The 25,616-nt window shown below is 38.3% G+C and overlaps 1 protein-coding gene across 4 annotated transcripts in view; it reads right to left on the bottom strand.

The window, feature by feature from the left end:
• CSPP1 (centrosome and spindle pole associated protein 1) overlaps positions 1-25,616 on the bottom strand; it is a 107,586-nt gene that overhangs the window by 11,859 nt on the left and 70,111 nt on the right. For all 4 annotated transcript variants that reach the window (XM_079902345.1, XM_079902344.1, XM_079902342.1 and 1 more), the window contains 10 exons: positions 24,104-24,216; positions 20,391-20,540; positions 19,883-20,029; positions 16,956-17,060; positions 15,130-15,196; positions 14,423-14,540; positions 9,324-9,463; positions 5,692-5,832; positions 3,526-3,572; positions 312-375 (listed from right to left, as the gene is read on the bottom strand). In XM_079902345.1, coding sequence (XP_079758471.1) covers positions 312-375; positions 3,526-3,572; positions 5,692-5,832; positions 9,324-9,463; positions 14,423-14,540; positions 15,130-15,196; positions 16,956-17,060; positions 19,883-20,029; positions 20,391-20,540; positions 24,104-24,216 — 1,092 coding nt within the window. The remainder of the gene's footprint in view (positions 1-311; positions 376-3,525; positions 3,573-5,691; positions 5,833-9,323; positions 9,464-14,422; positions 14,541-15,129; positions 15,197-16,955; positions 17,061-19,882; positions 20,030-20,390; positions 20,541-24,103; positions 24,217-25,616) is intronic.

A 25,616-nucleotide genomic window follows, 5' to 3' on the forward strand; every position in this document is an offset into this window, starting at 1 on the left:
CCCAGTTTTACTTGTACTCATTTGTGTGTTTGTATTAAGTATCTGATTTTGAAAATTTTGTTAAGTTATATTTGATGATTATTAGCAGTTTTACTTGTTCTCATTTGTGTGTTTGTATTAAGTATCTGATTTTGAAAATTTTGTTAAGTTATATTTGATGATTATTAGTAAAACAAAATATTCCTTTTTTTTTTTTACCATCTTGCACAACAAAGAGTAAAGTACTGATTTTTTAAGTATGGAGAAAAACACTTAAGTATAAATAATGCTTAATATTTAAAGAAATAGGTTGGTAAAATAAATATACTCACCAATAAAAGCACTATCAGATTCCAGTAATGAATTTTTCAAGAAATCATTAGTGTCATCTCTGGGCTAAAAGAAACATCATATATTAATGACTATTTTTATTAGTCCTGTGTGGAAAAGCAGCAAATTTGTACTAAGGCACAAGTCTCCACACTCTCTCCCTCCAAAAAGAGGACAGGGTGAAGTAGAACTGGCTGCTTCCCTCCTCCACCACGCCCAGAAAATACAGGAAAGACCTTTTATTAAGAGTTACATTATTGCTGTTAAAAATATAATAGAGTACGAAGCAGTGAACCCACTTTAAAAGTCTTTAAACCACTGTCGAGATTTATTCATTCTCTCAATAAATCTGTTTAGTGCACTTACTATTTTCCTCTGTGTTAGGAACTGGAGATACAAAGATGAGTAAGAGTTTCTGTTCTGGAGTGGATCACAGTCCCATGGGGGAGAGGCATACCCTCAGATAATGAGAGCCCCTTGTGACAGCAGCTGTCACAAAGGCATAGCACAGATAGTGAGGGACATAGGAGTAGCGAAAAAATAATGCTAGGGTTGGGCTTGTAAGGAGCTCTCAAATTAGAGGTAAGAAATTTACATACAGAGAGTTTTACAATAATGTCACCTTACATACTGGAAGGAACCTAAAGTCACCCAACACCACCTCTCTGCACTTCCCTTCCAGATTTCTAGGATGTGCTAGAATACTCCAGTGAAGAGCTGTCCATTAATTTCTAAGGAAATGCACTCCACTGAGACATAGCATTGGTTATCGGCAAGTTCTTCTCTTTCACTGAGTTCTTCCATGTACTAAATTCTTTTACATTTAACGCCCACTGATTCTACGTCTGCTTTCTAGCATGACAGTAATGGTAATAATAGCATCTAATATTCACCAGCTGTTCTTAGCACTGCATACACACTGCCCAGCTTCTCTTCTGCATCACAGTTCTTCACACACAGGAGAGCGTGATCAAGGCCCACCTCAGCCCTATCTTCTCCCTGACACTCTTCCCCAGTTTCACCTTGAGTTTTCCATATGATCCAGTTCCTAGGAAGGTGAACCCACAACTTTTTAGCTTTTTTTGTAACAGCCATGTTACACTGTTGGCTTATGCTCAGTTTCTACTCAGCAAAATATGGTGTTATTAATCCAGGATTTTGATCAAAATCCCAGAAGTTAAATTTCAGTATTTTTCACTGAGAAATATGGCTGCCACATACAAAGAAACCTACAGGGTATTCAGAAAAGGTGTCCATACATCTCAAGCAATGTGGTACAGGGACAGGGAGGGGCTCCGGAGTCCAGCCTGCATTCAGACATGGGCTTTTCTGCTCACTGGCTGTGTGGCCATGGCTAGCAGTTTCCTCTTATGTAAAATGGGGATAAGCATACCTTGTGAACTTCAGAGCAAATAAATGTCAGGTACCTCGTGCACGTACAGAGTGTTGCTACTGCAACGTTGTTATCACCATTATCACTTCAAAACCAAGCACCAACAGCTACCAACTGGTAACGCTGGGCAACTAACAGCCTAGCTGAGTCTTACTTTTATAATCTGAAAATGGGGATAATACTACCTGTATCATTAGTGGGGGGGAAGATTAAATTTATTTTCAACCTCAGTCTTTCCTCAAACTCTCTCTCTTACCCATCTACTCACCAGCTCCAACTATTTGTCTAGCAGGCATCTCAAACTTACCATGACTATAACTAAGTTCCTGACCTTCTCCCTCACCCTGAAACCCGTTTTTCCTGCTTCTTCATCTCTGTAAATAGCAACTCCAACCAAAAACCTTGAAGTCCACCTTTGACTCCTCTCATGCCCCACATCCAATATGTCAAAAATCCTATCTCCTTTCAAAGTAAATCCAACCACTTATGACTTCCACTGCTCCCACTCCAGGCCAAAGCACCTTATCTCTTAATTAGATTATAGCAGTAGCCTCCTGTCCCCCTCAGTCTATTCTCAGTGAATGGCAGTCAGTTGTTAAAACATGAAACCAATCATGTCACTCCTCTGCTCAAAACTTTGGGAGCCTCTCATCACATTCACAGCATAAAAGGCAACACCCTAAGGCCCCCTGAGGCTCTGCTGCTCATCACCCGCTCTCTGCCTCATTTGCTCCCACCCACCCCTGCTCCTGGAGGTCCAGGCTCCCCGGGACTCACGCTCTCCTGGTACACATGAGGCTCACTCCTGCCCGGGGCCTCTACCTGCGAGGTTCTTCCTCCAGATGTGTCCCCCGATATTTCACACGACACCTCCCTGACGTCCTTTCTCAAATGTTACCCACTCACAGTGAGGCCTTCCCTGCTCACTGTCCTTCAGACTGTAAACCCTTCCTTCTAGTCCTCCCAGTGCCCCCTTCCCAGCTATCATTTTCTCCAGAGCCCCACGATTCAACATACTAAGTATTTTATTTGTCTATTGTCTCTCCTTCTTTCTAGAAAGTAAGCCCTCAGAGGACAAAGATTTTTGTTCCTTTTGTTCACTCCTGTGCCCACAAACACCTAGAATATTAGCTGGTCCACAGTAAGTATTTAACAAATATTTGTTGACTGAAAACTGGCTCATCCCCTTCCTTTTGTTCAGTCTATGCTTGAGAGTCCCTTCCTCAGGATAAGAGTTGTGCCCTTACCTTACTTAGCTTCTTGACAGGTCTCACCACTACATGGATTAGACTCTTACTTCCACTACTGCTGCTAACTGACCTCACTCATTATGGGACAGGCCCTATAAGGGCTTTTAATATATTATCTCATTTAATCCTCACAACAGCCTTTGAGCTATTTTTTATTTAGTTAATAAACATTTATATAGAAATTACTACATGCTAGGCCTGTCCCTAAGTGCCTGCAGATATTAATTGATTTTAATCTTACAGCCACCCTCAGAGATAAACACTATCATCCCACTTTACATATTAGGAAACTGAGGCAAAGAAAGATTAAATACCTTGCCTGAAGTCACACAGCTAAAAACAGACTAACTTGAACAGCCTAGCCCTAGAGTCTTGTTCTTACTCATTACAATATGCTTCCTCTACATATTACACTAATATCTCTTTAGCTACCCACTACACTGATGGGACAAGTTTTAAATTCTTTCTTAACTCAATATTCCTGAAGAATTCAAAATTGGAATACTCACTTACCATACTCCTAAAAATTTCTATCACCCAAAAACTAGCTTGAAAAATTATAACTTTTCTTACCATTCTGTGGTCTTGTACTTTAGTGCTTGGGACAGCATCCAAGTCAACTGTAGCCAATGGAGAGCAAAAACAAATTAAAAGGTTAGAAAATACTTTAAAAACAAAAATAAATTTTAGAATAGCTCTTGTAGGGCTTCCCTGGTGGCACAGTGGTTGAGAGTCCGCCTGCCAATGCAGGGCACACAGGTTCGTGCCCTGGTCCGGGAGGATCCCACATGCTGTGGAGCGGCTGGGCCCGTGAGCCATGGCCGCTGAGCCTGCGTGTCCGCAGCCTGTGCTCCGCAACGGGAGAGGCCACAACAGTGAGAGGCCCGCGTACCACAAAAAAAAAAAAATAGAATAGCTTTTGTAATTAACTCTTTACTAGAGATTACTTTTCAATGATCACATTTCAGAATTTTTTAAGATACTACTTGTTTATTAATAAATATAACCCAGCGTCCAATCCATTCTAGTTGGATAAAATTCTCCCATTCACATGTAATAAATATAAAAAGTAAAATCATTGTGAATTTAAAACTGATGCCTATAGAAAAATAACCATCTCCCCTCATATTTCTACAATCTGTGTAGAAAATTGTTGAGAAGAGTTAAACAACTCCCTCACGTGGAATTGAAGGAAATTGAATTCAACTCCAGGCACCTGGTTCCGGGGCAAAGATTTTGGATCAGGTAACCCAAAGGCCCCTTGATATGACCAGGGTTCCTATGTGTTCCTCTCAATAGTGCACTTTATCCTTTTAGCTACTGCCTGTGGGAATAAATAGGCTGCCAATGATAGCCTGTATTCCTTGTTAAAATATTTTATACCCACATTTTTGATTGTTTTATAGTTAAACCATATTCTTATGAATTAAGTCATCACAGTGTTTGGTAGAAGTTGTGGGGTAGTTGCTGTAGGGGATGGATACCCTCAGTCCCAAAATGGACCTATTTCCACATGAGGACTACTTTTGGGCTAATCAGAGCAAGTTGCCAAGATCACACCAGATCAGATCATCAGTTGGGTCTCCTAAGGAAAAATGCCACCAAAATGGGTGTAAAGGTTGAAGACTGTACCTGCTTCTCTCTTCTCTCCTGATGATATGCCTACTATTTATCACAGACTTTGGGTTACTCTGCTGTCAGAGGGTGATCAGTGAGACCACTGTTAAAAATTCTATGCAAGATGGAGGGAAGACTTTCCCTGTCAGTCTTTACTGAAGCCTTGACCTGTGATCAGGGCCTAAAGTGGTACATCACTTACTCCTGTGATACTCTCATGTAGTCAAAAATAGGTTCTTCAGATTCTGTAGGTCAGACAAGCCTGCTAATAAGGTAGGGTTTTGAATTTTCCTGAAAATAACTGCTAGGACCATCTCCTATCTCCTTCTATTCTTGTTACCTAACTGCTGCATTTTTATGACTCATTTTCCATGGCTGCACTCAATGGCCTGAAGGCAGGCAAAGCTGGTGAGATATGTGTGAAGGTCATGCAGGACACCCGGGTCAATAGGGCCCACTGATATTCTCTGCGGCCACTAGCTCCACTCCACCTCTAGGTGCCTGCCCACCCCACCCCTAGTTACACACTCCCAAGGGACCCTAGCTATCTCCTTTGCAACATTCATCACACTCACACTTTTTAAGCATCTAAATTCTCCAACAGAGTATAAGCCCCTTGAGAGCAGTGGCATATTTCATTCATCACCATATACCCTGGATATAGGTCACTACCCAGGCTCATAGTAGGCACTCAGTAAGTATCTGTTGATTGGCTAATTACAAAGAAATATACTCATAGCCCAGTCTGAAGCTTTACAGATTTTATGCTATATCAAAACTCAGACACACACAGTAGAGAAATGTCCCATAGGACACCAATGTGTCTGCCCAGCATTCCTTACCCTGGTGCAGATACCACCTGGCCTAGTCAAGGTACTCAATCCTCCTGGCTATCATGAGTGGCTGGACCCCTCCCGTGCACAAATAACATACCCCAGTCAAGCCAATCACAGCCCTCTCTGGGACTTACTCTTCTCAGGGACTATAGGCCAAAAGGGGCATGTGAGTATGGAGCTGCCAGTGGAGGGAGCCTGCCTCGGATTGAAATCAATACCAGAGACTGAGAAAGCCAACAAAAAAACAACCCATTGAAACTGTGAAACAGCAATGATTATTTCTTACCTTCAGCAGCTTCCTGCATTTTCATTCTATTCAGTCTCTTCTGCTGCTCTCTTAGCAAGGCTTGCTGCTGAATCTCTAAGGTATGATAATCTCTTGGAGGATCCGGGTACATAAATTTCAAATCAACTCGTGTTTCTGAATCTGGTACAAAAATAAGTTATATAACCAAGTTAAATCTTGTTTCCAAATGAGATTTTATAAAACTTCACTATAAATAGGAACAGTATAAATAACGAGACATCAATCAGCAAAGTCAAAGGACATCATCATAAAACTAATGAACACAAAATTAACATTCTTTAAATAAATGCCTTTTCACAAACTTATCACCATTATAAGGGAGCCCCCAGAGCAAGCAGCAGCTGACTGCCACATTCTCCATCCTGACCTTCCCACTCCCCCAAGATGCCACCCAGAGCCTGCCACTATGTGCAGGTACATCCAAGCAATTATTCAGATGGCTGTAACTCAGGCAGCCACCAGACACTGAATCACAGCCGATCCCTAAAATACACTGGAAAAATGAAACCATAATGTTATTGGCCAATTAATATTTGTAAATATCATGCCAAAAAAAATGAAAAGATAAATGCAGGCTGCCTGGAGCTTTAGGAGGGATGTCATTTCTGCAGGAAATGACAGTCTAAGAATTCACCTATGCCACAAGTTCAAGAATTATCAACTGATCAGAATTAAAATGTTAAACCTTAATTTTTAAATCTTGAGAATAAAAATATAGTTCACACATTTAAAAAGTCTTGACAATATTCCTTTTGATCCACAGTGGAACTAATCAGAACCCTATGCCCCGCCCCCAACCCAAGTACAAAGGCCCCTCCTTGTCTCCTGCCTCTTGTTTATAGAGAAGCTGAAGTCTCCCAGGCCTCCCTGAGTCACAAAGGAGCAGGCTCAAGCGGCTAATGATCAGGACAACAGAGTCACAGACTCACAGTGTCTGATGCACACTCCTGAGTTGTTTTACAGATACTGTACCTGCCACCAGAAGGAAAAAGCGGACTGCATGATGATCAGACTGCAGCCGTGACATAAACTGCTCCACCTTGAGCAGTCGCTTGTTCTGCCCACATATGTAAATGGGCAACTACAACTGCCAGCAAAGAGATGCTACAGACCCATGCCGACAACTTCCACCCTAAGAATACAGCACCGTATGTCAGCATGAAGAAGTTACAAAGACCTTCATGCATGATCCCACAGAAACGGAATGATGTTCTGCCAAGTGGGGATTTGTAAGCAGCTTTCGGCAGGAAAGAGCTCTCTGCAGGAGGCCCCTTTGTCTGTCATTAACCTTAAACCAGGCACCCCCATGCTCTCCTCATCTCCAGCCCTAGCACACCTTTCAAATCTTTTGATCACACAATACCTTGCCTAATGTGTTGGTTCTTTCTGTAGATCAAAGAAGTAGAAATGAAGAATAAGTAATTAACAGATGACCAGATCTCTTCCCTAGCTTCCCCTTCAGTAATCTCACAAACTGTGTGAATAGCAACTAAAGAATGATCATGAGTAGTCAACAGGCCTGCACACAGTGCGGGGGGCGATGACTCTGACCCCCATCCCAATGAGTAACTGAGATGACTTCCCTCTTTCCCTTTAAAAACTTTCATGGCCCAGCAGAATCTTCAGGATGGTTTTTGGGGGACATTGAGTCCAGCATCTCGCCAGATTGTCAGCATTCTGATTAAAAACAATTTTCCTTTCCACCAACTTTTGCGAGTACTGATTTTTTTAAGCGACAAGCAGCCGGACCTGATTTGGTAACAATAGTGGGAAATGAGAAGCATGCTGAATATCTAAGAATTAGAAAATGATTAAGAGCAAGGTTAACAGAAGAGACTCTGGACACATAAACTTGGATTGGAGCCTGATTTCCCCACTTCCAGACTCATTTTCCTCTCTATAAAAACAAGAGACATCAACAACTAAGTCATATGATCAATGAGGACTAGATGTGGTAACAGGGAAATGAATGGCTCAATTTTACAGTTTAAACCTTTTTGTTCTCAAGACCTCTTTACCCTCTTAAAAGTTAAGGACCCCAAAGAGCTTTTATTTACTGCCCCCCATCATATTAGAAATTAAACCTAAGAAATTTTTAAAACATTAATACAAAAACATATTCTATTAGCTTCAGAGCAATGAAGTCATCATGTGCCATATATGCTCTGGAAAACCTGTACACACAGGAGAGAATAAAAATGAAAAGGACAAATAATGTCTTAGTTTATAATAAAAATAGTTTTGTAAAGCAATTATACTCCAGTAGAGATGTTTAAAAAAAAATAGTTTCGACCTCAAGAAGGCCCCTGAGACCTACTGGCTTAATATAATACCTGGCATATAATAAGTAATCAATAAATGACAGAATAAAAACATAACTATGGTATATGTAATTGATGACACACGTATATCTAAGTGAAAAAAAACAAAGAAAATTAAATAATTACATCTAGTTTTTATTTTACTTTTTTTGTTTTAATTAAGCTCAAAGACTAGTAAATATACAAAATATTAATTGTGTTTATATTTAGGTGATTTGCGTAAAGTGATTTTTCCCTCTATCCTAAATTTTCAAAACTTTCTAAAATAGATATTACTTTTAAAAATAAGAAGCAGAAGAAAAGTGTAAACTCCGATTCATGTGGTATAGGTCATAAAACCACCATCCAACAACTCGCCTCCTCTATCCCAACGGCCGCTCTGTGAGTGCACCTGAAGAAAAATCACAGGTAACACACATTTTGGTTCCTCTCAGTCTCCCAAGCCTCTGTTACCTTGGCAATCCTACTTCCCTAATAAGCTTTCTCTCCTCCTCCTAAGTGGCCGCATCAAATTTCTCTACTCCCTTCCTTCAAAAGTCCTGCATTTCCTCCTTTCTACTCAGGGACCCTGCTCTCTTCAAAGACGTTCCCTCCCTCCCCTATGTTGTAAGCCTCTGCCTCCTGTAACAGCTTTCACATCAGCTTCCTAACAAGCTCCTCCAGCTCCAGACCCTGTGTTCCTCCCCTTCCCAGCCACCCTTCTTCCAAGGGTTCTTCTGCTCATTGCCTCAACACTTTGCTTCCTATTTATTCAGTCCTCATTTCCAAAGCTAACTGGCTTCTGATCGGCTTCTGATCCCATAATTCCACCAAAAAAGATCTAGTTGAGGTCACCAATGACCTCTGATCCAACTGACACCTTCCAATATTCATTCTACATAGTCCCTCCTCCCCGATACACTCTCTTCCCTCAGCTTTCAGGACACCACATTCTCCTGCTTAACCTCCAGTCACTGACTCTGCCTTCTCCACCTCTTTACTAAGCTCATCTGGCTGTCCATCCTCCACTCAATGTCAGGTGCCACTCTTCACACTATTTTACTGATCTAATCCACTCCTGAGGCTTTAAGAGCTGTATGCCCTCCAAAGGAAAATAGCCAAACTAAAGGTCCATCCACCAGATTGGCAAATTGAAGAACTAGAGTATACAGAAGTTTCATTCAGCATCACTTAAAATATATACCATAAATGAAACTTTACTTTAGAAAAAGGATACAAACGTCTTTAAAGATACTTAAATATGGGTAGGACACTCTTGCTGTATCATTACAATAGCAGCATTCTACTCACCTCTATCTTTCAGCTCATTAAAGTCATGAATATTCTGAAAAGTAGTAGTGTCTAGGCCCTTAGGTGACTGTCTTCTGACTGGAGCCTGTAACCGATGTCTGGCCATGTCAAATACATCCATGGGATTCCTTTCTCTTTTCCTGTAGAAAATGACAAATTATGATAAAAGTGTCTTCTAGGAAAAAAATCTGAGTTGACATTTAACTCCCTGTACAAGAAATTTGGCATCTTTCACCACAATATATTATAAAAATTTATTCTAGTAGCTGTTATTTCAATTCCTCGTATTAAAAAAACAGGGGGGCTTCCCTGGTGGCGCAGTGGTTGAGAATCTGCCTGCCAACGCAGGGAACACGGGTTCGGGCCCCGGTCTGGGAGGATCCCACATGCTGCAGAGCAACTAAGCCCGTGAGCCACAACTACTGAGCCTACGCGTCTGGAGCCTGTGCTCCGCAACAAGAGAGGCCACGACAGTGAGAGGCCCGCGCACTGCGATGAAGAGTGGCCCCCGCTTGCCACAACTAGAGAAAGCCCTCGCACAGAAACGAAGACCCAACAAGCCAAAAATAAATTAATAATTAATTAACTTAAAAAAAAACCAGGGTATTTATAAGGTCATTATAATCTTTCAAAATGCTCAGAAGCAAAGTATCTTATTGGAAGAACAGAATGAGTTAGCTTTACCTTAAAATGTTTGTGTAGTAGAAAGATTAGTCTTTGGTCAAAGAAACCAAGATTCAAAGACCAGCTTTGCAACTTACTAGAAGTTTGACTGCACCATCTGTAAGATGCAGATAATGTCTACCCTTTTAGTCTTGTTGTGAGCATGAGATTAAATGAAATTATATATTGTAAAGTACCCTGCATAGTACTTGACATGTACTAGGTCTCAATAAATGTTACCTTCCCCTCAGCCTAAAACAGAAATTATACAGAGAAATACAGCATAAATATGCTGCCCAAAATAAGAGGTATTATCCACAGTCCCCCAACTAATTTTACAGTGGGCTTTCTGGGAACTTGATACCTAATTAGTTAATTACTACTCTATTTCTTCCTTTGTTAACCTAGGAAGTTAGCAAAATAGGCAGGTAGCTTAGTAAGGGATTTTTCTGCTAGGACTTTGGGGGAGTGATGATAATAGAAAACAGGGATGGGGGATGGTATCTCCAGCCCTGAAAATAAAGTATTTGCTGCTGTTTCCCTCAGCCCTAGGTGGGTCCCCTCTAGTTTTTAAAATGTAGCTCTAAGCTAGAAGTTTGCCAGACTCCTGCCTTCATGTCTTTATTCACTAAATCTTCCCTAAGCACCTAGATGGGAGGAGCTGGGATCCCCACAGGCAATGCCCCCTGCTCTCCTGGGGTTTCCTTTTATGGGGAAGGTTTCACCAAAGCCACAAAATCACCTTGTCAAGGCTGACATAGGCCTCTAATAGTGAACCACCTAGGGGGATAGGAACTGCAACAGAGATTCATTAAAATGCAAAACAAATACTAAAAAGGCTTTTGGAGGCCATTAAATTGGACTCCTGTATACCATTAATGCTAATAGTTAAGTAGGCTGTTCGGTTAGGAATTAGGTTATTAGCTCTTCTTTGCATGTGAGCTGGGGGTGCCTAGCACTATTAGGAATTCAATAATATGGTGAATTAATTAATGAATAAGAGATTCTTTTTGTGAAACTATTTGTAAAACTGGAATAAAGAGCCAACACTGAGATGTCGCTGATCACAATACATATCGAACACTACCCCGAAGTTAAATGTATTTAACCAATTCTTGCTAAATGATGGTAATTCTAACATATATTATCTAACTTAAGTTAGCACACAGAATTTACAAAGTGCTTTCAAATACATACATTTATTTATTCTTCACTAGAATCTCATGGGGTGGAAATTATTGTGTAAGATTTGCAAGTGAGAAAACTGAAAAGCTGCCCGGCTTCTCTTTCTTACACTGGTTTGCCAAAAGAGAGCACAGTCTTCAGTTTATGAATGAAAATAAAGAAAATAAAAAGTCAGCGATCCATTAGATTTAATGGAATATGCATGTCTGGAATATGGAAAGCTGCAAAAGTTAAGGCATTTATAACATCTTGAAAGTAAATACAGAAAAACTATACTGACCTCTCCATTACTAAGAAGTAGTTGACCTACTATGGAAGAATTCTTTGTTGAAAATTACCACCTTGGGTTAACATTCCATTACCTAGCCAGTCTGTATCTTGAAATTTCCTCACCTTGTTTACTTAGCCAGAACATGCCTAGAGAATGCCAACAAAAATCTAAGCAAAGCATAATTAGGCAGGTTAACATGCTACATTAAAATCCTACCACATCCTGGATTACAGTCAGAAATATCAGTGTGAATTTAACGTGTACACAAATTGATAGACACAGGAACAATTACAGATAATGTTTATGACTTAGTATATATACATATACTATCTAGCTCTGCCCACCGAGAGCTTGGTTTCTAAATACCATTCTCCAAGAGGAACCAGGTCTCCTTGGAGAAATGGCTGATTCCAGGGCAGGGGACAGGGAATATACAAGATGAGCCTGGAGCATCTTGCAGTAACAGAAAGTAAAAAAGTGCTCAAGAAACAAAAGGATGGGACATATCAAAGAGATACAGGAGCCAACATGAAAGAGCTCCCAATGGCCTAAGTTGCAACAACTTGAGCAACAACATAAATAACATAATACTATAATGTTATAAATAACATTATAACCCAAAGTACAAAATAAATATACATGAAACAACAGTGATATAAATAAATGGCTGAATAAATAAAGAGAGGAGAAGGGACAAATCTTTCTTACAGAAGAATTCTAAATAATATATGTAGATAACCCCTCTCCAGAAGATGGAGCTTATTCCCACTACCTCTCAATTCTTGCCAGTGTGGTAAACTTAGTGATTCCAGCACTATCATATGGATGTCACATACCTGCCGATACGATGTGATGAGAAGGCTACCCTGTGCTATTCTTTCCAAAACCCCTTAACCCCAGCCTCATCATGAGAAAACATCAGACAAATGTAGACTGGGGGACATTCTATAGGATAGTTGGCCAATACCCCTCTAGACTGTCACAATCATGATAAACAAGAAAGACTGAAAAACTGTCCCGGAATAGAGGAGACTAGGAGATGCGACAACTAAATGCAATGTGGTACCCTGTACTGACTAAATCCTGGAACAGAAAAAGGACACTGATGGAAAAACTGGAGAAATCCATAAAGTCTGGAATTTAGTTTGTAGTAATGTTCCAATGTCAGCTTCTTAGTTGTGACAAACATATTCTGGGAATGTAAGATGTTAACAACAGCGAGCACTAGGTGAGGGGTATATGGAAACTCTCTATACTATGTCTGCAACTTTTCTATAAACTAAAATTATGCCAAAATAAATGATTTTTTTTAGATAAACACTCTTTAAGGAAAATGTGGTAGTTACCCACTGCATTGATTTTACAACCTACTAAAAGACTGCAACCTGCAGTTTGAAGAATATTGCTTTAGAAAATTTAGGAGTCCTTTTGGCAAAAATGATCAGAAATGTTTGGGAGTCTATTAAGTTATTTTGCTGGAAAATAAGTATTTCAGAAAACAATACACTGCTGATGGAATGGTTATTCCACCTCTGAAGTTTTCCATTCCTATTATCATTTTCCTCTCAAGGACCAAGTTTCTATGCCTGACTTTTTCGAAGACTGAGAAAGGGACAGTAAGGAGATTGTTTTTATAATTGTCTAGTCTATGTCTTCTAGTCTTGTTTCAACCATCTCTTTCCTATCTTGGGCTTCCTTATCACTTAGATTAGCTTACAAAGGAACTTCTGCATCCGTCTGCCTTCTGTACATGAGTCCCAATTTAGTCAATTATCTTTCACTCAGTGATTTCTCTGTAGTGAGGCAAACTATCTCAAAGATAGAGCTTGAAGAATGGCCTGTTCCCAATACTGATTTTTCACTAATCCTATTAAAGATGCCATGGTTAGGGATAACACTTTTGGTTTGTCTTCAAGAAAGTGCTACTTCTTTCTTCTTTTTTTTCTTTCTTCCTCCTATCAACACCACCACTGTCATCACCATTGCCATAAATATACTACTGGCAGTACGGAAGGACAATTAAAATTCTCTGCTTAAATATTTTATATTAGGTTAAATCAATATTCATTAAATATCCCATATTTTCACAGTGAATAGATTTTACAATTGCGAAGAAATGTTTTATGAAGGCAATGTTATCTACATAAAATTGAAGAATGTGAATTAAATAGCACATTAGCTAATTAAAGAAAGAGCCGTTCTGCCAAAAAAGAAAAGAAAGAAAACCTACCACATACTGCAAACACACTAAAAAAATCATACACTATTTTGAATTAGTTATACTGAGTCCCTCCACTAGAATGTAATTATTTAGCTAGATTTCTTTTGGGGGGAGGGAAAGGCTATTTCAGTCATTACAATTTCACCAATAATCCATTAAAAACTTTTTTCAAGGACTTCCCTGGTGGCGCAGTGGTTGGGAGTCCGCCTGCCGATGCAGGGGACACGGGTTCGTGCCCCGGTCCGGGAAGATCCCACATGCTGCAGAGCGGCTGGGCCCGTGAGCCATGGCCGCTGAGCCTGCGCGTCCGGAGCCTGTGCTCCACAACGGGAGAGGCCACGACAGTGAGAGGCCCGAGTACCGCAAAAAAAAAAAAAAAAAAAAAAAAAAACTTTTTTCAAGCATGCAAAATTCTAACAGATGTGGCTTTATGATAAAGATAATTAATCCTGTTCCAAAACTGTAGAATTACTGGATATGTTCTGATTCCTTATCCTGACAGAAAAGAACACAAGAACAAACAAAAAATGGAATTCTAGGGCTTCCCTGATGGCGCAGTGGCTGAGAGTCCGCCTGCCGATGCAGGGGAAATGGGTTCGTGCCCCAGTCCGGGTAGATCCCACATGCCGCAGAGCGGCTGGGCCCGAGAGCTATGGCCACTGACCCTGCGCGTCCAGAGCCTGTGCTCCGCAGCGGGAGAGGCCATGACAGCGAGAGGCCCACTAACCACAAAAAAAAAAAATGCAATTCTAAACTTGCCTTATATGAACTTCATCTTCACTGTCCATGTGCAGCAACCGCCCTTGCAGACGCCGCTCTTCACTACGAAGCTGCTTTCTCATTTCTGATAATTCCATAATTACATTTTTTTTCTCCTCTGCAAATTCACATTGATAAGTGAAAAATAAGACATGTATACGAATAAAAGGTTAAATATTAAACATAACCTGACTTATCATAAAGCTAAAATGCTCAGAGTGACATTTTTATGAAAGTTATTTTTAACGCTTTATATATATAGATCATATTTATGAACATCATTAAGACCCACAAACACATTTCTGATAATACAGGAATTTCAAATGGTAAGAAACATTCTTGGCAGGGGGGACAGGGGAGTGTAACTATAAAGGGGCAGCACAATGGAGTTCCTACGTGGTGATGGACAGTTCTGTATCGTGATTGTGTGGTGGCTACACAACTTATACATGATAAAAATGCATAGAACTACACACACACACACAAACACATGTAAATTAGTGCATGTGAAAACTGTGAAACCTGATGAAGGTCTGTGGAGTATGCCAATGCCAATTTCCTGGTTGTGATATTGCACGACTGAGGGAAGCTGGGGGGAGGGTGCACAGCACCTCTCTATACTGTTTCATATTTTGTGAGTCTGTTTTTCAAAACAAAAAGTTAAAAACAGAAATAGTCTAGATTACAGGTTTAATAGTCCACTCTACCTTCTGCACGAAGCTGATTTTTCCTGGCAGGTACCGGAGGAGACTGTGCCCTGGACATGGAACTTTCCTGTTTAACAATCACAACAAAGATACACTCAGTATGTCTTCCCTACTCAGAAGCTTTAAAAGAGGAATTATTTTGAAGTAACTATATGTAAGGGAAACCAAACTCCCCACCACTCTATCTATAAGCTTACTTACATTTATTTTTTCTTCCCACTGCAATGGGAGAGGCCTTGCCCCATCCAAAGATAATCCCTTCACCTGTACTCTGTATCTGATAAGTCACTCTCAGCTCCTCCATCAATTACTGTTTTTTGTCCACCCTCTTCCTCTCTCCAACCACCTTCCTAACAGCCTGTGCTTAAAAATCTCTCCATTTTTTAAAAAACTTACCTCACCCTTCATCACTATCTATTGTCCATTCTCTTCCTTCATAGCCGTTCTTTAAAAAACAGTATGTACAGTGCATACGGTGTTTGCTTCCTTATTCCCATTCACTCCTCACTATACAGCCTTTGCGTCTCCTACCAAGTGATCCCTCAGTGATGCATTTGATGGGCATTTTAAGCCCTTATTTTACTTGGCCAGTAGCAACTGATATCATTGCCACTCTCCCAATTTCCTTGCTCTGCTTCTTATATGTTGGTAATTCCCTACTGTTCCATCCTCAGCCCTCTTTACTTCCCCTGAACACATCCTAGACAATCATACTAATTAGACAAGCAATAATGTTAGTAGTTTCCAAAACTATAAATCCAGTGCAGAGCGCCTTCCTTGGCCACAACCTGTATTTTCAGCTGCCTACTCTATAGAACCCTCACCAGAAACCTGACAGTTGTCACTGACTCCTACCCGTCACACACAGTCAATAAACAGCACTATCTGTATCTCATAAATATATCTTGAAGTTGTCACCTCTTCTTAGTTCTTAATGTCACTGCCTTCGTTTAGGTCCTCAAAGTCACATCTGGACTTCTGCAAAAGCATCTTAACTTTTCTCCATGTTTACAGTCTTGCCCAGCCTCCATACTATATCTCCACGCCACCACTGCCTGAGAGAACATTACGCAAGGCAAACAAGGCCATGTCATTCTCCTATTTAAAATATTACCATGAATTCCCATACATTACCACAGACCTACTGAATCAGATCTCAGAGGGTGGGCTTGAGGAAAACATTCTAATATGTTTGTCTATTCTGGTAAAAAGCCTGTTTAATATCCACTGGCCTATGGAATAAAGTCAAACCCCTTAGCACTCCCTACAACACCCTGCATACATTCTAGCCTTCACCTCCTCTGCCATTTGGTGAGGTGTCAGCAGGCCAGAACAAACCATGTATTCTCCACGCATGCCACTTGGCTTACAGTGCCCTCCATGATTCTGCATATGCTGCAAGTCCCTCTCCCTCCTCGTCTTTATAGCAAATTCCTACTCATTCCTCAAGAGTCAACTCAAGGATCAACCCTTCTGGAACATTTTCCTGGCGCTTTTCTGATTGTAGCTCAGTCTACAGTATAAGGGACTTTATTAGCATAGCTACAGCTAGCTAGAAGACATATTACCAGAGAAAAGGCCTTCCTGAGGGGCCTGGACAAGTACCACTTGCTAAATTATGATCTGTCAAAAGAATTTAAACTTTGGGGCACCAAGTATTATCATTTATAACTGAAGCAACAGACAAATCAATGTAAACATCATCTATATTTCAGATGTGAAAAATGTAATCTAGCTAAGTAAGATGAATAAGAAAATCTCATTCAATACCCGCAATCCAAAGTAACTTAGCAAAGATGAATAAATCAAAAGAAAAGAGTATATACCTGAATAAAGGAAGTTATAATGCTGTCAACTGAAGGAGGTCTTTGGAGTTTGCTTGCAATCTTGTTCTGAAGAGCAGGAACTACAGGAGAGGGCTGTCTCAAGTGCTGAGGGGGAGAAAAAAAGTATATATATACATACATACACACACACACACACACCCCAACGTATGTCTATGTGTGTGTGTATATATACACACATCCCAACATGTATGTGTGTGTATATATACATACACACATCTCTAAAATCTAGATCCCTTGTCACCAAGAGCATCACGGATTGTGATAGAGTTTCTATGTCTCCGTAAGGAAATAAAACAGGGTTTCAGGTTACAGTGTAATAAAGCTAATAGTTCCCAACTTCGTATTAAAATCAAAATGCTGAAAACATAAAAACTCCCAACAAAATACAATAAGAATTATCTGGATAAAAATATAAATGTATGTTTATAAATGTGTATGTTAAATTGTTCATTTTGCACAGTACAAAATCAAATATTACTTTCACTAGTGACTTCGATAAAATTAGAAATATATGACAAAGTTTAAAAATAAAAACTCTAGGTGACCACAGGCAGAATTATAAAGACAAGTTAAACCTTCTAAAGGACTACAGAGAATGAAGCAAAGAAAGCATAGTCCACATAATTTAAAAAAAAAAAGTAACTGTCAAGGAAGCAAAAACAAAAAAGTCAGAAATTCAATTAATATGATCAAATATATTGATTATGATAGTATAACTCTCAGATTAGGATTAAAAAAACAAATTTTAACAAACTAAATAAATATACAGACTAAAAAATTTAAAATGCAGACACAAAAGTAAAAACTAAGAGTAGACAAAAATATATATCAGGCCTACATAAATTAAAAAATGACAGCTAGCAATGATAATTTCAGAATTGAGGGCAGAATGCATTAAATGGAACAAAGTTGGTCTAAAACTTTATGTTACTTCACAATTAAACTATGACAGTCATAAAATTACATATTCCTAAGAAATAGCTTTTTTCTTAGACATAATAAGAAAATGGCAGAAACACAACTGTGAGAAACTAACAACCTTCATTCTCAAATAATCAATTTTACAATAAAATATTCTCTGCTTTCTGCTCAATTTTGCTATAAACCCAACAATGCTCTAAAAAACAAACTTTATCAATTAGAAATATGAATAATATGACATTTCAATGATACTTTAAAAGGATGAGCAACTATATATATTCTAAAAATGAAGGATACTGCCTAATGTTCCTGCAACACTGAAAATAAAACAAAAAATATAGATCTGACTCATAAATTCCCTTTTTATTTATTTATTTATGGCTGTGTTGGGTCTTCGTTGCTGCGCGTGTGCCTTCTCTAGTTGCTGCGAGCGGGGGCTACTCTTAGCTGCGGTGCACAGCCTTCTCATTGCGGTGGCTTCTCTTGCTGCGGAGCACGGGCTCTAGGTGCACAGGCTTCAGTAGCTGTGGCACGTGGGCTCAGTAGTTGTGGCTCACAGGCTCTAGAGCACAGGCTCAGTAGTTGTGGCACACGGGCTTAGTTGCTCCGTGGCATGTGGGATTTTCCTGGACCAGGGATTAAACCCATGTCCCCTGCATTGGCAGGCAGATTCTTAACCACTGCGCCACGAGGGAAGCCCCTATAAATTCCCTTTTAAACAACATTTCAGCAAATTCAAATTGTGAATACTTATTTCTATCATCATAAAACCCTGGGATGAGAAATCCAAAGAATGTATTTGCACCAGAAATGGCTCACGTTACCTATAGTAGGTTACACATTGAACAATCTAGCAAATCACATCATAAATACACCCAAGGAGCACACTGGTTAAAAGTAATCTTTTTGTCAATTCTACTTACAAGAAATCATGTCTGTATAAATCTGAATTTCTGAAAACAATTTTTTAAAAATTAAAATTGGGCTAAACGTACAAGACATAGGGTTTTTCAAGGTGTGGTTCACAGGCCAACTGCATCCAAACCCCTAAGGGTTACTAAATCACACTTAGTAAATTAGATACGTTGTAGATGAGACCAGGAAGACACATTTTTAATAAGTCCCTAGTGATACTATACAAACAAAATTTTAAATATAGCTTTGAAATATGAGCAAGGATGTGAACTGGATTTTCATAAGGGCCTACTGGCTTTCTAGAGAGAAAACTCCTGTCTAATAACTTTGACTCATGTGCCTAAGTGTGAACATCAACCCCCATCTCAGAGACATGGACTTCAAACCAGTCTGTGGTGAGCTACAAGTTTCTTTTTTAATTTCCAATCCATTGTGGACAGATGTGTAAAACAGAGTAAGACTGAATTACAGTTGACCCTTGAACAACATGGGTTTGAACTGCACAGGTCCACTTATACAGGAATATTTTTCTTCATCAAACACTACAGTACTGTAGTCAGTGACTGGTTGAATGTGCAGATGTGTAGGAACCGCAGGTATGGAGAGCCAACTATAAATTACACACACACAGATTAATCCCTGCATTGTTCAAAGGTCAACTGTACTAGATAAATAAAAACTTTTAAAAGATGTTACACAATTCAAGGCCAGCTATTTTATAGATTCAACAGACATAAAATTACATTGACAAATTGCTACAAAAGTTTCCAAACACCTTCAGTCTTGTCATGAACAGTGTGGAGGGTGCTAGTCTACGGACTATGGGAACAAGACTAAGAATGGCGACAGAAAGTAAGCCTATTCTGTTCATAGGAGGGAAAACACAACGCAGCACAGTGACATCATTTAGTACAAGAAGTTCAGTGCACTGCCCCCAGAAAAAGTACTATGACGAAAGGAGAGACAAAAGCACCTTCTCTGCTCTCTTCCTTTTGCTAACTACTCTACCACTCTCAGAGTGAAAGTGGGTTGCACTACGGGTTCCATAGACATTTTTGTCTGGAACTTACCTTTGTTTCTTCACCAATTATATTTTCTCTTTCATAGTAGTGCTGAAGTTGTAGGTTATGTTTTTCTTCTTCTTCTTTCTTCTTTCTTTCTGCTTCTTTTCGTCTTTCTTCAGCTAACCGAATAAGCTCTTCATTTTTCAGCCTTTGCTTTAAAATAAAGAGAAAAATATACACTCCATACACACGTTCTATAGTTCATTCATATTTGTTTGAAATAAAGAGAGAAAATTGAAGGTATAGATGATATAGTGTTCTTTAAATAAAAAAGCTGTCTGCTTAACAATAAAATATTAGGCATCTATTATAACATCCTAGTCGGCCTAAGCTGTTTTCGTCTGTAAAAAAAGTCATCATTTATCTCTTAATTTAGTCTTTCATTTTTATAAAAATAGCATCTAACAAATGGATATGGATCCGTTCTCCTTTGTAAGTAATAAATATCTTTTCAAGTCAAAATAAGGAGTTCACTTTCAGACTAAGTAGAAAAATACAGTAGGTAAGAATGCACCTCTTCCTCTTTCTCCCTTTTCTTTTCCTGTTCCTCTTCATACTCTTGCTGAATTCGTGCTCTCTGTTCTGCAAGCCGTTTTTCTTCTTTTTCTTCGGCAATTCTCAATCTCTCTCGCTCTGCTTCTTCTCTTTGTTTCTTTTCCTCAATCTAAAGAATTAAACCTAGTTATTACTTTGTGAAACTACTGAAAAGTTAGAATACCACTTAATTTACCCTATTATCAACATTTTGCCCTCTTTTTGTAAGTAAAAATAAGTTCCTAAATTTTTCAGTTTCCTATGTTTTATTAGGGAGGCCACATGATGTAATGTTAAGAGCTCTGAGTAAAATTCCAGCTCCATCGGACTGTGTGACCTTAAGAAACTTTCTTGTTCAGTTTTGTCATCTGGCAAAAAGAGTTATTAATGTCTATACCTCAAGGCAGTACTCAAAGAATTGAAATGAAATAATGTATGTAAAAAAACATAAAAGTTCCTCCTATGTAGAAGTACTTAGTAAATAATTCATGATTATATTATTCTATAATGACTGCTACTATTACGTCTCAAAGTTCCTTGGCGTGATTAGTATCCTAAAACAACAGTGAAATATTTTAGCAATCACTCATTAAGTAGGAATCCCTTCCCTAGAATGGCCTTTCTCCTTTCCTATCTACTGGCAAGGTAAATGAGGATTTTAGCCACAAGAATTCATAACTAAGTTTTGTTTGAATGCCACCTGGGGCCTGCAGTGCTGAGTATTCTGGGGGAACATTCTAAGACAGAGTCTAAGATCTGAAAGGAAGAGGACCTTAACAGATAGTCTACATCCTCCATGAATGAGATAGAGAAGAATGACAGCACAGGTACTGGGTATTCATGATGCTGGTTTAAGGATATCAATAGATTTTCATCCCTCTTAAGTATGGATTGATTATGACTATTCGTATTATTTTTATAGTTCTTGTCTGCGTTTCCTCTAGCTTCAAGGTTGCTATATTTAGTGCTGACAAACTTTTGAGCTATAAGAACTGTAGTCTTCTTATATGTGCCATGATTTTACATGCTAGGGCTTTTTCCAACATTTCTTTCTCACAACACTATTAAATATGTACAATCCTAATATTTAATACTAAGTGGTGTGTATGTAATCACTTCTTCAATTACAATAGCCCTAGAGAAAACATCATTTATGATCCATACAACAAAACCTCACATTTAATACTCAGTTCCCCCTTTTTCCTCCTCCATGAAAAAAAAATCACAATGACAAAGTCACTTCTCCATTAATGGGTCACAATCATAAATGGATCTCACACCTAATGAATCCACAGAAATATCATTCCAACAAAAATGCCACACAGAAGTTCAATGGAAAGAGAAAAGCTATCATCCAGGTCAGTGGTTTTCAAACCATATAACACAAAAGTGCTTCAAGGGTCCTGCAAATATTTTATTAAACTTGTTAATTATTTTTAAAGCTGCAATTAAAAATGACATCTAAACACTCACATGTGTTATTTACCAAATTTTAACCACATGAAGACTTCTGCTGCACTAACTTAAACTAACGGTATAACTTATTTATGCAGACATGGAGCTGAGGCTTCCTTTGCCATCTTTGTGCACAGATTTAAACATTTTATAACATTTAACACTTAAGTTTGGAGATTCTTTTTGTCTGACACTATATTGTTGATATTAAAAATAAATACCATTTAGCTATTTTACATTTTCATAGAGTTCTGGATTAGATTTTGTTTGGGGGCAAAAAGGGAATTTTTAAGAGGCTGCTAAAAGAAAAATACATAAACCACCATTTTATACAGTGGGAGAAGTGAAGGTTGAACTTATTCTGAAACTTATACAGTCAAAGTTTCCCCCACTACTAGTAGTTTTTTCCCAGAGGAAAGACTTCCTAGAGCTAGAAACATAACTGTAGTACCTCTAGATATGATACTTAAAGTCAGGAGACTTGGGTTCAAGCACCGCCTCACAACTTGCAAGCTCTGCCACCAAAGGTGAGCCTCATCCTGTATTTTAGTTGGTCATAAAATAAAAAGAGTAATAACTTCCTCAGAGAGTACTGAGGTTTAATAAGATACTATATGTAAAACTATCCTATAAATAATAATAGGCTACAAAGTGGCAAGACTTATTTTTCCCTGAATTTACCCTAGAGCAGGCTAACACTCAGTAAGTATAATAGGAACTACATAATTTTGACTTGCTATCATTATGGGCAATATACCAGAGGGTCCTTCAAGTTCAAAACGTGATTCTTTGACCCTCAATCTGCTGCTACCTGACTCAAGTGGCCAGTATCCTTGGGATCTCTGATGCTACTCTCTTACAGTCAATATCTCTATTCATTCTGTCGATCCTTTGAAAGGTCTTTCCATCCATTTCCACTGTCACCACTCTAGTAAAACACCCCTGCTTCCAGTCTTTTAAATCCTCCAAAAATACATCATCAACAGTAATGTCTGATCAATTATCCTTAAGACTACATCCATTATGTCACTGCCTTAAAAGTCCACAATAATTAGGATCAGAAAGATGGCATGTTTGAATAGAATCTCTGTAAGAAGAATCTGTTTAAGAGGTTGGGATTAGACTGGAGGCCCCAGAAGTGTCAGAATAAAGAATATGGACATTTTCTGTAGAAAAGAAACGCTACTGCCAGGTTTTGAATAAAGAATAAAAACATGAGAAGTCATATCAAAGGAAGATTAACCTGGCCACAGGATTAATCTGACACTGGGATGTAAGTGTGGGTATGGAGGAGAGGGAGGTAAGGAGAGAAAATATTGTGAGCCCGCTATGAGCAGGCCTCTCATTCACCTCAGGCTCCATCCCAAGGGTGGCCTCAGTATGAGAGTTCAATAAATCTGTTTGCTTAATAAACACCTGATGCTCAAGTATCTTCCTTTGGGCAATTTCTAGTACTTTAAATCCTACTTGCTTATATACATAAATGAGGCAAATAATTGCAAAATGTGATTACATTTAATATTTATTTATTTACAAACTATACAACTGAGTCAAGAATATCAAATCATTTGCAAAAAACTAATTATTTTCTACTAACACATGTGAGCATCTAGAAAGATTCATTCTATGCCTAATAGGTGAACATTTTAAGTGTTTCAGTTTTAGAAATTTCAGCATTCTTTAACACTTAATGATTTAATAAAATTTAAGTCAACTGGTATACCTAACATGTCTCCCTATTCCTTTTTCAGACATAAGTAGAACAGTATAATAATATAATATAATGTAATTTATATCTTATATAAATTAGATATTTTAGTAACTGTGTGGCATTTTAGAATTTATTCTTTATCTTGTGGATTAAATCTTTGCAAGTTTAGTTTATTAAAACTCTTATGGGGACTTCCCTGGTGGCAGAGTGGTTAAGAATCCACCTGCCAATGCAGGGGACAAGGGTTCAAGCCCTGGTCCAGGAAGATCCCACATGCCACGGAGCAACTAAGCCCTTGTGCCACAACTACTGAGCCTGTGCTCTAGAGCCTGCGAGCCACAATTACTGAGCCTGCATGCCACAACTACTGAAGCCCGCGTGCCTAGAGCCCGTGCTCCGCAACAAGAGAAACCACCGCAATGAGAAGCCCGCGCACCGCAACAAAGACCCAACACAGCCAAAAATAATTAATTTTTTTAAAAAAACTCTTATGAAACTTTGAAACTGTAATCAAGTAAGCATTTCACCTGAAAACGAAGAAAATTCTTGTATAATTCCTGCTGTTTAATCTGAAGTTCAGTTGGAGGCTCACCAAAAATATTTCCCCGAGCAAAAGGAGAGCTCTGTGTTTGCATATGACCTTGAAAGGGAAATTTTGCAAAAACATACCATTAGCCAGTGCTTAGAAAACATAAAGGTTAAAGAATAAAGACTTTGCTAATAAATTCAAATCTTGAAAAAAAATGTGCTAAATATGGAACTCCAGAGGTTAAACTCAGAAGAAGGCTGAGATTAGAATCTAAAGACCAGATAAAAAGTAAAGAGAGAAAAAAAATGGTGAAACTAAAATAAAATTAATACACAGTTGAAAAAGCATAACATATCTATACCTGAAAGACATCAAGAAAACAGAAAAGCTAATAACGTAAGCAACTCTCACTGCAGCAAAGGCTTTAAAGTAAAATTTATAGACAGAAAAAAAAGTACATGTTTAAGTTCTTATTTATGAATATAAATATCCTTTTCTTAAGAACACTGCTTAATTATACACTAAAATGTATTATGTATACACATACAAAAATTTTCTAAAATTGTTTTTAAAAATCAGTAATTCCAAAAGTGGATTCCCATCCATGGTTTAAAGAATAGATTAGAAAGTTAGCTCCAAAAACATTTTTTACAAATTAAAGTGACTATTTTAATCACTGCAATACTTTTTATTTAAAAATTCTACCATATTAATGAGATATTAACATGAAAAATAAAAATATGCTATATATTACCTATAAATAGTATTAAACATTCTGGGAAAGGGAAAAAATTATTTCATAAAAGCAACCTGGAAAATAATTATACCCCAGGGGTCTCTTTGAATGCAGAAAAAAAAAAATTGGTGTTTAAGCCTCACATAACTTTTTATATCATTTTTTAGTTTCCTTATACCATCAATCTAAAGCATTTATTTCTCTCACTCATATAGTGTTTGCAGGACAACTGCGTTGCAGTTTAGCTGTCATTTAGGTCTATTTTGCCTTTGTGTTTAAATTTATTAATGCTTACTTGAAGAGATCAGCAGAAAGGCAAATCAATACCTAAACATTAAAATCTTATGTTATGGTGGAAAAGCTGATTAGCAAACCAAAACTGAGTAGTTTGTTTCACTTTGATGATCACTCAAATTCTAAACCGTTGAGGCAATTAGAGAAAAATATTATTAGAGGCAGGCAAGATAAGTTCTTTCAAATATAAAAACACTATAAAAATAAAACCAAAGGGAAACACATGCTCTAAACAAAGAAAATGAAAATGTATTCAGGCATCATAATAAGCGAAAAAATAAATTTAAGCCAAATTAGTATGGACTTTATCAACATTGTTTTTCATCCAAGAACCATAAAGTAAAAGAAAAACAACAAACATTAAGAAGGGCCTCAGAAACAGGCCTAATCAAGACAAAACATTAGAGGATAATGAACCTTAAGTATACATTATCATATTCAACGCTCAGGTATATTCAAGTTCCCTTAAAGCCTTTAAAAT

The sequence above is a fragment of the Stenella coeruleoalba genome (genome assembly GCF_951394435.1).
Source record: "Stenella coeruleoalba genome assembly, chromosome: 17".
Classification (NCBI taxonomy): Eukaryota; Metazoa; Chordata; class Mammalia; order Artiodactyla; family Delphinidae; genus Stenella; species Stenella coeruleoalba.